We start from the raw sequence: 17,039 nt of genomic DNA on the forward strand, positions 1-17,039 counted from the left end.
AAGAGGCCGGGCCCGGCATAACTCACATTCTTTCTTTCTGAGACTAAAAGAGGGATCTGTAGAGGAGGAATTTCAGCAACTTCAGAGAAGCATGTGAAACATTCTACAACAATTCAGTCCAGTTCCATTTCATGAACTTTTACTAGCATGTGAATTTATCTTTCCGATCTACTTCTCTTCCCTTCCATCCCAGACTCAGCATCCCATCCCAATCCACATCCCCATCCGCATCACCATCACCTGTCCTTGCATAGCTACAGGAACTTCCTACCTGGCATCCCTCCTTCAACCCATTCTCCTAACTAGAGCCAAAGACATTTTTTAAACATAAGCCTGCTCAGGTTAGTTCCTGATTAAAATGTTTCAATGGCTCCCTATGGCTCTAAGGACTGGGACTAAACCTTTTCATAGGGCTTACAAGACTGGTCCAGATCTGGGCCTTCCTTGCATTTCCTGTCTCATAGCTCAAGTCCTGGGCTCCTGTCAGACTGAACTTTCTTCAGTTCCTCAAAATAGAGCCCTGGTGTTGCACACACAATCCCCTCTCTCTTAACTGTCTTAGTCTGGCCAAGTCCTACTCATCCTTTAAGCTTCAGCCTAGAACCCAGCTCTTCTCGGAAGCCTTTTTGCATTTTTCACTCTACTTTTTGCCCCACTGCACCCTTGATAGAATTTGTCATGCAGTATCGAAACTGCTGTGTCCTTGCCTATATGTCTCATTGGAATCTGGGCTCCCTGAGGGCAATCGCCATGTCTCTTTGATTCAGTGTTACATCTGGCATCTACCACAGGGGCTGAAGTGAGAGTTATTTACACACTGAAGATAAGTACAGACATTAGTTGAAACTGAGGAAATGGAGGCTATTCCCAAAGGGGAACTTGTAGGTAGAGAAAATAACATCATTAAGGGCAGAAACATTAGGAACATTCCCAGAAATGGTGAAAGAGACTGGTTAGAGGGTCAAGACGTGGAGGAGACAGTGGCATCACTGTGGGAAGAGAGAGTTAAGAAAGTGGGTCCAGGATGAGGGAGAAGAGGGGATTACAGCAGGAGAGAGGGGTTACTGATGGAGTTAGCTTCCAGGGTACGTGGATGTGGATTAGGGTTACCAACTACCTGGTTTACCTGGGGCTGTCCCCGTTTTAAAACTGAAAGTCCGGCACCCTTGGAAAACCCTTAGTCCAGGTAAACCTGGGCTGGTCACCTTATGGTGGAATCAAGATTACAAGAGGAGCCAGTTTTGGACAAGGGCTACCTCTCCCTGAGTTATGAGGGAAGGTAGAGAAGCAGAGAAAGCCAGGATTAAATAAAGTGTATGGGCTTTAGTACCACGGCTCTCCTTGGCCTTTTTCTGCTTTGTTTTCTCTGGTCCCACCGGCTGCTCACCTGGAGTACCACCCACCGATAGAGGGAGGAGCGAAACAAACAAAGATAGATTCCCCTCTAGCTCTCCCAGGCGAGCTCTCTATGGCGCCTGTCAGCCTAGCCGGGCGGAGGGGCGGGGTTTCATCACATGGGCGTGGTTTCATCACATGACCGGGGTCCCCGGCGCCGGCGCAGGAGTGGCGGCCGTGTTGCCGTCGCCGGGTTCCGTTGCCTGCGCCGCTTCGCCTCCTCGGCACCTGAGGCGGCCGCCCGGCGGTCCTGCGGCTCTCCCTCCTGCCGCTGCGGGCCGCGGGGCCAAGGCCATGTCCCGGAAGCAGGCGGCGAAGAGCCGGCCGGGCAGCGGCAGCCGGAAAGCCGAGGCCGAGCGCAAGCGGGACGAGCGGGCGGCGCGTCGGGCCCTGGCCAAGGAGCGGCGGAACCGGCCGGAGCCCGGCGGCGGCGGCGGCTGCGAGGAGGAGTTCGTCAGCTTCGCCAACCAGCTGCAGGCCCTGGGGCTGAAGCTGCGGGAGGTGCCGGGGGACGGGTGAGGCGGGCCCGGGAGCGCGGGGGGCGGCGCCGGGGGACCCGCCGGGCATGGCGACCGTCGCCGGTTCTCGCCCACCCATTCATCGGGCGGCCCCGAGCGCCAGCTGCGAGCCAGCCGTTTCCTAATGCAGGGGGTCCGGCGGTGAGCGAGGCGGCCAGGTCCCTCCCCTAGAGACGCTCGAGTAATCCCCAGTTGCCCTAATCGTGGCAGAGGCTCCAAGCAAACTGTAAAGGGGTCCTGAGAGAGAATACTGGAGCAGGTCTCCTTTAGATCGGTGCTCAGGAAGGCCCCCCTGGAAGGTGACATTTAAGCTGAGACCTGAACGAATGAGATGGAGCCAGTCAGTCGAAGAGCAGGACCGCGCGGAGAGCGGTCATAATGACCATCAGACGAATAGAAAGAGGCGTTAAGCCCCACTTGGTATAACGCTTGGTCTCCTTTGAGTCCTTACTGTTGGATATTGCCCTCCTTTTACGCTTGGGAAATTAGGTCTGTGAGGGCCTGTTGTTTACTGAGCTGAAGGCAGCTTCTCTAATTCTTACTTCTATGGGCTTCAGTTTCTCTGTAAGCAATGGCGCTTACCCAAGTTTGCTTGGGGTTTAGACTGGAATCTGTGTCCAGCTTTTTTAGGGAACACGGGATAAATAAACGGGGTGGGAGGGAGGGAATGGGCGAAGGGAAGGAAAAATGGCCTCAGGAAGGGGCATATGGATCCAGGAGCGTGGAGGGAAGAAGAAAAAGGGTAGGGGAGAGGGCAGGAGATCAGCATCCCCATTGCAGGGGTAGGTAAAAGAGAGTCTGGATGCCAGAGTGTGGCACTCTTGAAGAGATAGTGTTAATAACAGCCTGGTTGTTTTTGTTCCTCCCTTCATTTGGGCATTTTTGTTGAATGAATGAATGATAAAAATATTGTAGAGGGAGGCCAGCTAGACCCTCAGCAGGGCCCCTCAAAGAGGCATTTTCTTAGTGGAGTCGCTACAGTTAAAAGCTTGCTTTGCTGGGTCTTGCCTTTAGCTTAGTACCTTGATTTTTGTCAAATATAGTTAATAAATATTCAGGGCCTTAACTTATCCTAAGCAAACTCACAAGCACAAGACATTGCTCTATAAACCGAAATACCAGCTGAATACTTTACGGTGGGATTTGGGCTGGGGTCTGCCTCTTCCTTGCAAATGATTGGTTTGCTGTGTCTGCTGTACTGGGCATGGGCTTCCCACTGGCAGGGTATCCAGGAAACTGAAGTACTCAACAGAAGATTGCTTATGAACAGGAATTGCAGCACAGAGATGCTGGGAACACATTGATGACTAAGATAACGTTCAAGCTTAGTAAGAGAGAGACATAACAGCAGGTCTCAAACATTTTGGTCTTAGGATCCCTTTACACTCTTAAAAATTACTGAGGACTCCAAAGAGCTTTTGTTTATGTGGGTTATAGGTATCAATATTTACTGTATTAGAAAGTAAAATAAAAATTAAAAACATAATACACAAACACACATTATATTAACTTTCAGAGTGATAACATCGAATATCATATTCCAGGTAGCCTCTGGAAAACTGCACGGTACACTTGTGAGAGAATGAGAGTGAAAAAGATAAATAACATTTTAGTTTTGGACTCATGGATACCCTGAAAGGTTCTCAGAGATACCCTCCCTTCCCAAACTGGGCCACACTTTAAGAATGGATGATATAAATAATTAAAATGCAAGTTGATATATTCTTAACAGTGACTGATTATAGTGGTACTATTGAGAAGGAAGTTGCCAACACTCCCAGAAGTGGTCAGGGAAACCTTGTTCATTCAGCAAACGTTCATCGAAACCTACCGTGTGCTAGGTGCCTCTCAGAGGAGGTTGTACTCAGACTGGGTCATGAAGGACCAATAAAAATATGCCAAGAGAACATTCCAGGCTGAGGAGTAATACACGTAAAGGCACAGGAGCACATTATTTTTGAGACATCTGCAAGTTGTTTAGGATGACATAGGGTACAAGGGTGGAAGTCAGTGGCAATGAGGCCGCAGAGGCAGAGGCCAGCTTGACTGCAGTGCTCATGTCTCTCACTTCTGACGTCCCTGTTCTTTGGACAATTTAGATAGATATAATGATAATGATAATTTCTCCTTTGGGGGCTCCATGAAGCTAACCCCTTTCTGTTCACAAATTCTTCCCATGGGTGCCATGGGCTGTTCAGCCCTCTTTAGTATTGTGGTACTTTTGCATATGGTGATGACAGGCTTTATCACTGTGCAGTGGATGGTGCTTCCTGTGTATGTTACAGGTTAGTGGGTATCAACAGATTCTTTTATTTGTTAACATTTATTGAGTACTCTTGGTGAAATATAAAGTTATGGTAATAAAAAAATAGTTGACAATCTCCACTCTTCTGTCTTTCCATTCTGGTCTGATTACAATATTGAGTAGCCTGAGATAGCATCTCACACTATACAGGCGTATTCATTGTTGGCAGTATGGTACTTGTAGCATTCTGGAGCCTTCGGGTGCTTGGGAAGAAATTAGCTTGTGTTCTCTAATGTAGCCTTTACGTGAAACGAATCAATGTAGCATAGATTAATCAGGGAGCTACTTATGGATTTTTGTAATGCATCATGGCCCGCATTCATATTTGTTGTGTGATCTGGAGGGTGGGCCCACATAAATTGGATTCAGTTTCAAAACAAGAAATATTATAACCTTGATGTTGTCCTTAAAAACATGATTGGATGTAGCGTGAAAAGAATCACTAATTGGATTAGGCGGTACAATGTTAACATCTCTCTGAACTATATCCAGTTGTATCTTCCTAAATGTAGCCTCAAATTACATTGCTAATTAGTAGTGTTCCAATATTAAAGCATTAAAGAATCACTAATTTTAGCCATTTGTCTCTGTCTCAGGTTGTTTTATTTTGAAAGTTTTACCTTATTTTTTATAATCGTAGGATCTTAGTGCTAGAAGGGCATTCACACTTTGTCATCTTGTCTGATTATCCATTAGTACCTGCATCACCTGTACAGCAGCCTCATCTTTTGTGTCTGGCTCAGTGCTTTTCAACCTTGGTGGCACAACAGAATCACTTGGGGAACTTTGGAAAGAATACAGCGCCTGGGCGCTCCCTTAGATCAGCCACACCAGAATCTCAGGCAGTGGGGCCTGGTTAGGGATAATTTTAAAAATGTTCACATGTGATCCTAATGTGCAGTATAATTGAGAACTGTTGATTTAGAGTCTAGATTCTAGACTAGTGTTTCTCAAACTTTAACATACAGCAGAATCATCTGGAGGGCTAATTAAACCCTCAGAGGGAAGAGATTGCTGGGTTCCCAACCCCAGAGTGTCTGACTCGGTAGGGCTGGGGTTGGGCTAGGGGGCGCAGAATGTTCATTTTGAACAAGTTCTCAGGTGATGCTGATGGTGCTAGTCAGGGGTCACACTTTGAGAATCAGTGATTGAGACCAGCACTGTCTGATAGAAATAAAATGGGAACCACATATGCACAATAATTAAAAAATTTTCTGTTAGCCACCTTAAAAAGGTAAAATGAAACAAGTTTTTAAAATAATGTTCAAAAGTGTAAGTCTTTTACACTTACAACACACCTCAATTTGTATTAACCACATTTCAAGTGCTTAGTAATCACCTGTGGTTAGTGGCAACCATATTGTATAACACATATGTAGGCAACTCCTGAGGCTTGTCAATAGAAATGTACAAAATCCTTAGTCTGTGCAGTCCGTCTCTATAGACCTAAAATAAAATTACCTTTTATTTGCCAAAATCTATGTCTCTGTAGCTTCCTTGTTTTAGTTTAGTTTTATTGTACAAGGATAACATTCCTTTCACCATGACGAATAGTTGGAGGCAGCTATCATGTCCCCCTGAGCTTTCTTTAGGCTAGAAGTCACTCGTTGTTTATGTTCTTCATATTATTTAGTTTAAAGCCACATCAACTCATCTGAACCTATCTTAAAATGTAGTAACTAGAATCACATACAGTACTTTAGCTGGGGTCTGACCTCAAAGAACAGAACAAAACCTGACCCCCTCTCCCCCGACTTTTCTGCATACTTAACTGCCATTACTGCAGCTTAAGAGCCCATTAATTTTTTTAATGTCTAACGTTGCAGTATTGTCTCATGCTAAGTTATTGAGCACCCAAAACCCTTAATTAATGTAATTGGTTATTTTTATGAACTCAAATGCAAGACTTTACATATATCCCTATATGTATGTGCAGTGGTTCTGAAGCGGGCATGATTTTTCCCCCAAGGGAACATTTGGCGATGGCTGGAGATATTTTTGGCTGTTACAACTGGCGGGAACATGGTGGTAGTGGTGTTACTGGCATCTGGTGGGTAGAGGCCAAGGATGCTCCTAAACATCTTCAAGTGCACAGGACAAAGGATTATTCCAGAATGTCAACGGTGTGGGGGGGGGGTGAGAAGCCCTGCTGTAGTGTATTGGGTGAGGGTGTGGACTCAGGAAACAGCTGGGGCCTCCTAGAGGCCCTTTGGGCGCTGGCCGCGCTGTTCTCGTGAGGATCGTGAGTGCTCTTGCTGGGTTCCCTAAGGGAACCTAGGTTGTTTGTAGAGTTTGTTCACATTTCATGTGCTACTATCTTGTAACTCTGTCAGAAAAGGAAGTGATTTGTCTATCTTGATTTTTCATTTTGACTACTTATTTTTAGTGAGCTCAAGGAAAGTTTGGTAAGTATAGAAAAGTATATCGAACTAAGTTTAACAAATAATCCTAATTCCACTCCCCAGGGATAACTGTTACTAACATTTTGGTGCCTGCGATTGAATCCTGGGTCCACCACCTACTGATTTTGTGACCTTGGGCAAGTTACCTTAGGGGGACAGTAATAGTGCCCATCTCATAGAGTTGTAAGGACTAAACACATTTAATACATATAAAGTGTTTGGAACAGTCCCTGGCACGTTGTAAGAGCTGTTTAAGTGATGGTTTCAGTGCTTTTTCTTTGCGCACATTAGTATGTGTTTCTGCATCTGTGTGTATAGTATACAGATGAACGTGCTTGCACTCATGTGGTATACACAGCTTGATAACCTACTTTTTTGGCTTATGTGGAGAACATTTGCCTCTGTTGCTGAAAGTTCATGGGAAGCATATTACTTTCTGTAGAACACCATGAATTTTGAGATATCAAATGTAATGCAACTAAATATGTAATTTTGCACCAAATCATGCCTTCTTTTAAACTGGATTCAAGAATAAACTAGTGGTGGCAGATGTTAAAATTTTAAGAAAAGTTTGAGAGAGAAGCTGAAAATTGAGAACATCTTATCCATTAGCTTACTTTATTCCTGTGGTTGGAAAAAGACTGCCATTGTTAGATTTTATCAACAGACCCCTCATTCTAGTGTATAGAAATGTTATGTTCTAGTCCCTTCTAGAATGTTGCCCCAGATTGATGCAGAGTTTCTTGGATTCTAGTTTGTAGAATCTGTTGTCTAAATTCTCCCCTTTGCCCCGCCAAAACAAACAAACAAACAAACAAAAAAATATATATCTCCTTATATGTTTGAAGAGATTCCTGCCTCTCTATACCTTTCTGTTGAAAACTCACTTTTCTGAGTTGAAAAGCAAAAAACCTCCGTCACCTATACATTTAGGTTTGAAGTCCTTCCAGAAGTGTGATGAGTTTATATTTTGTAATTAGAATATCATAGGTTTTCATTTGGAAGAGTAAACAGTTTGGTGTGAATGTGGACAACTGTTTGGCTTCAGAATGGCCATTTCCTTAGTTTTGAGGATACCAGATTGTGTTTGTCTTGTTTCCGTCTCTGTGTATCTGGGCTCTGTGTTTGTGGTGTAGTTTGGAACTTTAGAAGCCTTTAAAGGGTTTGAAAGTAAAGATAACTCTTACAATTTATTACCAGCATTTTAATTTTAGAAACAAAACAGAAAGAAAACTTGGAGAGTTTTCATTTGGCAGGAATAAGACCAGCATTGTGGCTCCTCTGGTGAGAGGTAAAGAGCCAAGGAGGGAGCGTGTCCTTGTGAACTATGCCTGTGTGTTGTCCCGGTGCTCTTCTTCCCGCAGCTTTCCCCGCTGTGTCCTTAGGACTCAAGAAGGATGTTCACTTCAGTTGTTTCTATTGGGAGCTTGACAAATTGCTGTCTTTTTGGTACTTGTTAGGTGAATAGCTGAGCAGCCATAGTGAAAAGGGTTTCAGAAAAGAGGCAGTAGATATGATTTATTATTTTGGAAGGGGATCTGGGAGTCATAGCCCTTAGGTGTGGAATGGCGTGTAGTGTCTGGCCCCTGTCTTCAGGTGGTTAGTATATCACCAAACTTCACTTGTTGAAGCAGCGAAGGTACAGAGAAGTTCAGTATCTCTCCTGAGTCAGCCAGCTGGTAAGTGGGGAATAGGATTCTTGTTTGATGCCTCTCAAAAAGGTAATGCGATTGAATATCTTCCCTAGTGCTCTCCCCTCTGGTGTCTGGGAGGAACCTGGACAGTCAGAGTTGAGGCTTTATCTCTTTTCTGTGTGAAAGATTTCCATGGATGGCCTAGCATGAAGCATCATTGTTTTAGATGAACTAAGTTCATTTTTAAAAGGTCTTGACCAGCGTTTTGTTTTGATAGCAATTGCCTATTCAGAGCTCTTGGTGATCAGTTGGAGGGACACTCACGAAATCATCTCAAGCACCGGCAAGAGACAGTGGACTACATGATAAAGCAGCGAGAAGATTTCGAACCCTTTGTAGAAGATGACATTCCTTTTGAGAAACATGGTAGGTTCACCGTGGGACACTGGATCCTCCAGGAGTAGTGCATTGGGTAATTAAATCCATCTGCATCCCCTACCCTCCCAGCTAGGGGTTTGATTACATAAATTATGGCATTCATTTATTCAACAAGTATTTATTTGTCTGCTCCATAATAGGCAGTGTGCTAGGCAGTTGGGAATCATTAGGTTTAGATGTAGATGCCATTAATAAAAATGATGATGTTGGGAATTCCCTGGTGGTCCAATGGTTAGGGCTCCACGCCTTCACTCCTGAGGGTGCGGGTTCGATCCCTGGTTGGGGAACTAAGATCCCCCAAGCTGTGTGGTGTGGCTCCAGTAATAAATAAATAAATAAGTAAAATCTGAAAAAAAAAAAATGTTGATGTTAATTAACCTGAAAAGCTATTCGTGACTTCTTTTTTTTTTTTTCACACACACACACTGTATTTTATTTTTACAAGAGATAAATAGACTGACACCAAGCATTGTAAATGGATGACCACAACAAAAGCAACAATGATTGCAACTACCAAACATGAAACACACTCATACTATGTCATAATATTGACATTCAGTCCAGTAATCCTCCACTGTAACAGCTCCTTTACTTTGCCGTGAAAATTGATTTGTATATTCTTTGCCTCTGAGTCCTTGTGGGATTTTTCTTTTTTTAATTCATACAGAAAGTCACAAAAATTATAATCATCCTCATCAGTTCACTCAGTCCCATGTAATTAATTTTTTTTTTCATCTTGATCTTTTGTTAGCACTTTTATGAGTTCATCAGTTTTTCATTAGAGTTCTGAAAATGCTTATTCAGTTCAGCAGTACAGTCAGTTACCAGAAACCTGTACTTGTCAGAGTCTTTTCCATGAATTCCTTGCAGATGAAACCCTTTTATAGGAACATATTTGCAAAAGCATCAGAGTATACCCAGAACTGTCTGTAAATGACAAAAGACTTACAAGTGACCACAGTTAAAGATTTGATGAAAGTTCATAATAATGCAATTGACAAGGAAATTTAGTTATTTCTGAGATATACATTTTAAAGTAATAACTAGAATTATGACATAACATTATACCAGAACATATAAGATTTTTAGAAATTTCATGTAATGTCTGAAACATTTATATTAACATATTTCCATACAAATAACCCAATGAAAGTTTAGTATTAGTTGTTTTGTTTGTTTCTTTTTTTATACTGCAGGTTCTTATTAGGCATCAATTTTATACACATCAGTGTATACATGTCAATCCCAATCGCCCAATTCAGCACACCACCATCCCCACCCCACCGCAGTTTTCCCCCCTTGGTGTCCATATGTCTGTTCTCTACATGTGTCTCAACTTCTGCCCTGCAAACCAGCTCATCTGTACCATTTTTCTAGGTTCCACATACATGCGTTAATATACGATATTTGTTTTTCTCTTTCCGACTTACTTCACTCTGTATGACAGTCTCTAGATCCATCCACGTCTCAACAAATGACTCAATTTCGTTCCTTTTTATGGCTAAGTAATATTCCATTGTATATATGTACCACAACTTCTTTATCCATTCGTCTGTTGATGGGCATTTAGGTTGCTTCCATGACCTGGCTATTGTAAATAGTGCTGCAGTGAACATTGGGGTGCATGTGTCTTTTTGAATTATGGTTTTCTCTGGGTATACGCCCAGTAGTGGGATTGCTGGATCATATGGTAAATCTATTTTTAGTTTTTTAAGGAACCTTCATACTGGTCTCCATAGTGGCTGTATCAATTTACATTCCCACCAACAGTGCAAGAGGGTTCCCTTTTCTCCACACCCTCTCCAGCATTTGTTGTTTGTAGATTTTCTGATGATGCCCATTCTAACTGGTGTGAAGTGATACCTCATTGTAGTTTTTGATTTGCATTTCTCTAATAATTAGTGATGTTGAGCATCTTTTCATGTGCTTCTTGGCCATCTGTATGTCTTCTTTGGAGAAATGTCTATTTAGGTCTTCTGCCCATTTTTGGATTGGGTTGTTTGTTTCTTTAATATTGAGCTGAATGAGCTGTGTATATATTTTGGAGATTCATCCTTTGTCCGTTGATTCGTTTGCAAATATTTTCTCCCATTCTGAGGGTTGTCTTTTGGTCTTGTTTATGGTTTCATTTGCTGTGCAAAAGCTTTGAAGTTTCATTAGGTTCCATTTGTTTATTTTTGTTTTTATTTCCATTACTCTAGGAGGTGGATCAAAAAAGATCTTGCTGTGATTTATGTCAAAGAGTGTTCTTCCTGTGTTTTCCTCTAAGAGTTTTATAGTGTCCGGTCTTACATTTAGGTCTCGAATCCATTTTGAGTTTATTTTTGTGTATGGTGTTAGGGAGTGTTCTAATTTCATTCTTTTACATGTAGCTGTCCAGTTTTCCCAGCACCACTTATTGAAGAGACTGTCTTTTCTCCACTGTATATCTTTGCCTCCTTTGTCATAGATTAGTTGACCATAGGTGCGTGGGTTTATCTCTGGGCTTTCTGTCTTGTTCCATTGATCTATGTTTCTGTTTTTGTGCCAGTACCATATTGTCTTGATTACTGTAGCTTTGTAGTATAGTCTGAAGTCAGGGAGTCTGATTCCTCCAGCTCCGTTTTTTTTCCCTCAAGACTGCTTTGGCTATTTGGGGTCTTTTGTGTCTCCATACAAATTTTAAGATGATTTGTTCTAGTTCCGTAAAAAATGCCATTGGTAATTTGATAGGGATTGCATTGAATCTGTAGATTGCTTTGGGTAGTAGAGTCATTTTCACAATATTGATTCTTCTAATCCAAGAACATGGTATATCTCTCCATCTGTTGGTATCATCTTTAATTTCTTTCATCAGTGTCTTATAGTTTTCTGCATACAGGTCTTTTGTCTCCCTAGGTAGGTTTATTCCTAGGTATTTTATTCTTTTTGTTGCAATGGTAAATGGGAGTGTTTCCATAATTTCTCTTTCAGATTTTTCATCATTAGTGTGTAGAAATGCAAGAGATTTCTGTGCATTAATTTTGTATCCTGCAACTTTACCAAATTCATTGATTAGCTCTAGTAGTTTTCTGGTGGCATTTTTAGGATTCTCTATGTATAGTATCATGTCATCTGCAAACAGTGACAGTTTTACTTCTTCTTTTCCAATTTGTATTCCTTTTATTTCTTTTTCTTCTCTGATTGCCATGGCTAGGACTTCCAAAACTATGTTGAATAATAGTGGTGAGAGTGGACATCCTTGTCTCGTTCCTGATCTTAGAGGAAATGCTTCCAGTTTTTCACCGTTGAGAATGATGTTTGCTGTGGGTTTGTCGTATATGGCCTTTATTATGTTGAGGTAGGTTCCCTCTATGCCCACTTTCTGGAGAGTTTTTATCATAAATGGGTGTTGAATTTTGTCCAAAGCTTTTTCTGCATCTATTGAGATGATCATATGGTTTTTATTCTTCAATTTGTTAATGTGGTGTATCACATTGATTGATTTGCGTATATTGAAGAATCCTTGCATTCCTGGGATAAATCCCACTTGATCGTGGTGTATGATCCTTTTAATGTGTTGTTGGATTCTGTTTGCTAGTATTTTGTTGAGAATTTTTGCATCTATATTCATCAGTGATATTGGTCTGTAATTTTCTTTTTTTGTAGTATCTTTGTCTGGTTTTGGTATCAGGGTGATAGTGGCCTCATAGAATGAGTTTGGGAGTATTCCTTCCTCTGCAGTTTTTTGGAAGAGTTTGAGAAGGATGGATGTTAGCTCTTCTCTAAATGTTTGATAGAATTCACCTGTGAAGCCATCTGGTCCTGGAATTTTGTTTGTTGGAAGATTTTTAATCACAGTTTCAATTTCATTACTTGTGATTGGTCTGTTCATATTTTCTGTTTCTTCCTGGTTCAGTCTTGGAAGGTTATACCTTTCTAAGAATTTGTCTATTTCTTCCAGGTTGTCCATTTTATTGGCATAGGGTTGCTTGTAGTAGTCTCTTAGGATGCTTTGTATTTCTGCGGTGTCTGTTGTAACGTCTCCTTTTTCATTTCCAATTTTATTGATTTGAGTCCTCTCCCTCTTTTTCTTGATGAGTCTGGCTAATGGCTTATCAATTTTGTTTATCTTCTCAAAGAACCAGCTTTTAGTTTTATTGATCTTTGCTATTGTTTCCTTCATTTCTTTTTCATTTATTTCCGCTCTGATCTTTATGATTTCTTTCCTTCTGCTAACTTTGGGTTTTGTTTGTTCTTCTTTCTCTAGTTCCTTTAGGTGTAAGGTTAGATTGTTTACTTGAGATTTTTCTTGTTTCTTTAGGTAGGCTTGTATAGCTATAAACTTCCCTCTTAGAACTGCTTTTGCTGCATCCCATGGGTTTTGGATCGTCGTGTTTTCATTGTCATTTGTCTCTAGGTATTTTTTGATTTCCTCTTTGATTTCTTCAGTGATCTCTTGGTTATTTAGTAACATATTGTTTAGCCTCCATGTGTTTGTGCTTTTTACATTTTTTTCCCTGTAATTCATTTCTAATCTCATAGCGTTGTGGTCAGAAAAGATGCTTGATATGATTTCAGTTTTCTTAAATTTACTGAGGCTTGATTTGTGACCCAAGATGTGATCTATCCTGGAGAATGTTCTGTGCGCACTTGAGAAGAAAGTGTAATCTGCTGTTTTTGGATGGAATGTCCTATAAATATCAATTAAATCTATCTGGTCTGTTGTGTCATTTAAAGCTTCTGTTTCCTTATTTATTTTCATTTTGGATGATCTGTCCATTGGTGTAAGTGAGGTGTTAAAGTCCCCCACTATTATTGTGTTACTGTCGATTTCCTCTTTTATAGCTGTTAGCAGTTGCCTTATGTATTGAGCTGCTCCTGTGTTGGGTGCATATATATTTATAATTGTTATATCTTCTTCTTGGATTGATCCCTTGATCATTATGTAGTGTCCTTCCTTGTCTCTTGTAACATTCTTTATTTTAAAGTCTATTTTATCTGATATGAGTATAGCTACTCCAGCTTTCTTTTGATTTCCATTTGCATGGAATATCTTTTTCCATCCCCTCACTTTCAGTCTGTATGTGTCCCTAGGTCTGAAGTGGGTCTCTTGTAGACAGCATATATATGGGTCTTGTTTTTGTATCCATTCAGCAAGCTTGTGTCTTTTGGTTGGAGCATTTAATCCATTCACGTTTAAGGTGATTATCGATATGTATGTTCCTATGACCATTTTCTTAATTGTTTTGGGTTTGTTTTTGTAGGTCCTTTTCTTCTCTTGTGTTTCCCACTTAGAGAAGTTCCTTTAGCCTTTGTTGTAGAGCTGGTTTGGTGGTGCTGAATTCTCGTAGCTTTTGCTTGTCTGTAAAGCTTTTGATTTCTCCATCAAATCTAAATGAGATCCTTGCCAGGTAGAGTAATCTTGGTTGTAGGTTCTTCCCTTTCATCACTTTAAGTATATCATGCCACTCCCTTCTGGCTTGTAGAGTTTCTGCTGAGAAATCAGCTGTTAACCTTATGGGAGTTCCCTTGTATGTTATTTGTCGTTTTTCCCTTGCTGCTTTCAATAATTTTTCTTTGTCTTTGATTTTTGCCAATTTGATTACTATGTGTCTTGGCGTGTTTCTCCTTGGGTTTATCCTGTATGGGACTCGCTGCGCTTCCTGGACTTGGGTGGCTATTTCCTTTCCCATGTCAGGGAAGTTTTCGACTATAATCTCTTCACATATTTTCTCTGGTCCTTTCTCTCTCTCTTCTCCTTCTGGGACCCCTATAATGCGAATGTTGTTGCGTTTAATGTTTTCCCAGAGGTCTCTTAAGCTGTCTTCATTTCTTTTCGTTCTTTTTTCTTTATTCTGTTCCGCAGCAGTGAATTCCACCATTCTGTCTTCCAGGTCACTTATCCGTTCTTCTGCCTCAGTTATTCTGCTATTGATTCCTTCTAGTATATTTTTCATTTCAGTTATTGTATTGTTCATTTCTGTTTGTTTGTTCTTTAATTCTTCTAGGTCTTTGTTAAACATTTCTTGCATCTTCTCGATCTTTGCCTCCATTCTTATTCCGAGGTCCTGGATCATCTTCACTATCATTATTCTGAAATCTTTTTCTGGAAGGTTGCCTATCTCCACTTCATTTAGTTGTTTTTCTGGGGTTTTATCTTGTTCCTTCATCTGGTATATAGCCCTCTGCCTTTTCATCTTGTCTGTCTTTCTGTGAATGTGGTGTTTGTTCCACAGGCTGCAGGATTAAATTTTTTCTTGCTTCTGCTGTCTGCCCTCTGGTGGTTGAGGCTATCTAAGAGGCTTGATGGGAGGCTCTGGTGGTGGGTAGAGCTGACTGTTGCTGTGGTGGTCAGAGCTCAGTAAAACTTTAATCCACTTGACTGTTGATGGGTGGGTCTGGGTTCCCTCCCTGTTGGTTGTTTTGCCTGAGGCAACCCAACACTGGAGCCTACCTGGGCTCTTTGATGGGGCTAATGACAGACTCTGGGAGGGCTCACGCCAAGGAGTACTTCCCAGAACTTCTGCTGCCAGAGTCCTTGTCCCCACGGTGAAACAGAGCCACCCCCCGCCTCTGCAGGAGACCTTCCAACACTAGCAGGTAGGTCTGGTTCGGTCTCCCCCGGGGTCACTGCTCCTTCCCCTGGGTCCTGATGCGCACAGTATTTTGTGTGTGCCCTCCAAGAGTGCGGTCTCTGTTTCCCCCAGTCCTGTTGAAGTCCTGCAATCAGTTCCCACTAGGCTTCAAAGTCGGATTCTCTATGAATTCCTCCTCCCGTTGCCAGACCCCCAGGTTGGGAAGCCTGACGTGGGGCTCAGAACCTTCACTCCAGTGGGTGGACTTCTGTGGTATAAGTGTTCGCCAGTCTGTGAGTCACCCACCCACCAGTTATGGGATTTGATTTTACTCTGATTGCTCCCCTCCTACCATCTCATTGTGGCTTCTCCTTTGTCTTTGGATGTGGGGTATCTTTTTTGGTGAGTTCCAGTGTCTTCCTGTCGATGATTGTCCAGCAGCTAGTTGTGATTCTGGTGTTCTCGCAAAAGGGAGTGAGCGCACGTCCTTCTACTCCGCCATCTTGGTTCCTCCACCTATTCGTGACTTCTTATTTAGTGGTGGGGAGGGAGGGGGGAAACAGGTTATAAAATAATGTGTATAGATTGATCCTATTTTTAAAAGGTGTACGCACACAGAACCAAATTAGGAAGTCTGGAAAGATACTAACATTTTATGGTTAATTCCTGGCTCCATTTATTTTTCAGAAACCACTCACTCTTTCAACAACTTTTATTAAGGGGAGATAATAATAGGACCTAATTTATAGGGGTTTTTGGTAAAGATTAAATTAGTTAATACAATTAAAATAACTTCTTAGTAAGTGTCAGCCATCTGGGGATGATGGGACTATGAGTATTTAAATGATCTTCTGTAGATTTTTCTGATTTTTAAATGATCATGCATTACTTTTATAATCAGAAACATCAATAAAGTCATTTTAATTTTTCCCCCCAAACCCAAACACAACCTGGTTTCTTTGAGGCAAGTCAGTTAGTGACTTAAATTAGTTCCTTAATAGGCTCAAAGCTAGTAAGAAAATACTAGCTTTTAAGCTTTGATTTTGACAGATATTTACTGAGAATCTACTGTGCTGGGTGCTGATATATTTATGTTTTACAAATAACATTTTCATTACAGGTCTCACAGTCTTGTCTGTCTCTTATCAGGAAAGAGAATCATTCTGCGTTTTAGAGCGCTAACTCTGGGAACCATGTCAGGAAAGGATGGGGAGAGAGACTGAGAAGGGAGATGAGTTAGAGAGCTCTGCACATTGGCCAGATGAAAGCATAAGAGTGTCTCCACCAAGGCAGCTACTGGGGATGATGAGTGGCGTCCAGACCAAGACACAGTTTGGCAATATAATTGACAGGACTCGGGAGGTGATGGGGGGACGGGAGGGGTGGGCGAGACAGGAGATTCTGAAGTTTCTGCGTGGGGAAAGACCACGTTGCTGTACTGTTCATAAACTAGAGGGCAGCAGGAGGAAGACATTTGGGAGGGAAGCTATCTGTGATCCCAAAGCCTTTCTCTTTCCTCACTGGGAAAGAACTCATTCATTAGGCACAAGCAGCAAAAGGGAGACAGTAGCAAAACTCCTAGCGAGTAGTTTATTCTAGTCGCGGAGTTCTGATGGTCCTCTTCCTGGATCACTTTTTGTCTAGCAGACACCAGTTAATCAGATGGTCAGCAGTTTACAAATTAAATGTGGGTGTATGGAGCAAGTTTGGGAGTTTAATGCCATGTAAAATGAGTTGTGTCATTGATCCAATCAAAGTATTTTAGGTGAAGAGAGTTTTTAGTTTGTGACTTTAAATTCCACTTTGAACAT

At 41.7% G+C, this 17,039-nt stretch overlaps 1 protein-coding gene across 7 annotated transcripts in view; it reads left to right on the forward strand.

The window, feature by feature from the left end:
• The first annotated feature begins 1,558 nt into the window (after nt 1–1,558).
• Nucleotides 1,559–17,039, forward strand: part of OTUD3 (OTU deubiquitinase 3) — a 40,123-nt gene continuing 24,642 nt past the window's right edge. For all 7 annotated transcript variants that reach the window (XR_005021001.1, XR_005021002.1, XR_005021005.1 and 4 more), the window contains exons 1-2: nt 1,559–1,910; nt 8,532–8,680. Coding sequence is in view for 2 of the 7 variants with exons in the window: in XM_036861852.1 (XP_036717747.1) it covers nt 1,690–1,910; nt 8,532–8,680 (370 nt within the window). In the remaining 5 variants the exon portion in view is untranslated. The remainder of the gene's footprint in view (nt 1,911–8,531; nt 8,681–17,039) is intronic.

The sequence above is a fragment of the Balaenoptera musculus genome, chromosome 1 (genome assembly GCF_009873245.2).
Source record: "Balaenoptera musculus isolate JJ_BM4_2016_0621 chromosome 1, mBalMus1.pri.v3, whole genome shotgun sequence".
NCBI lineage: Eukaryota > Metazoa > Chordata > Mammalia > Artiodactyla > Balaenopteridae > Balaenoptera > Balaenoptera musculus.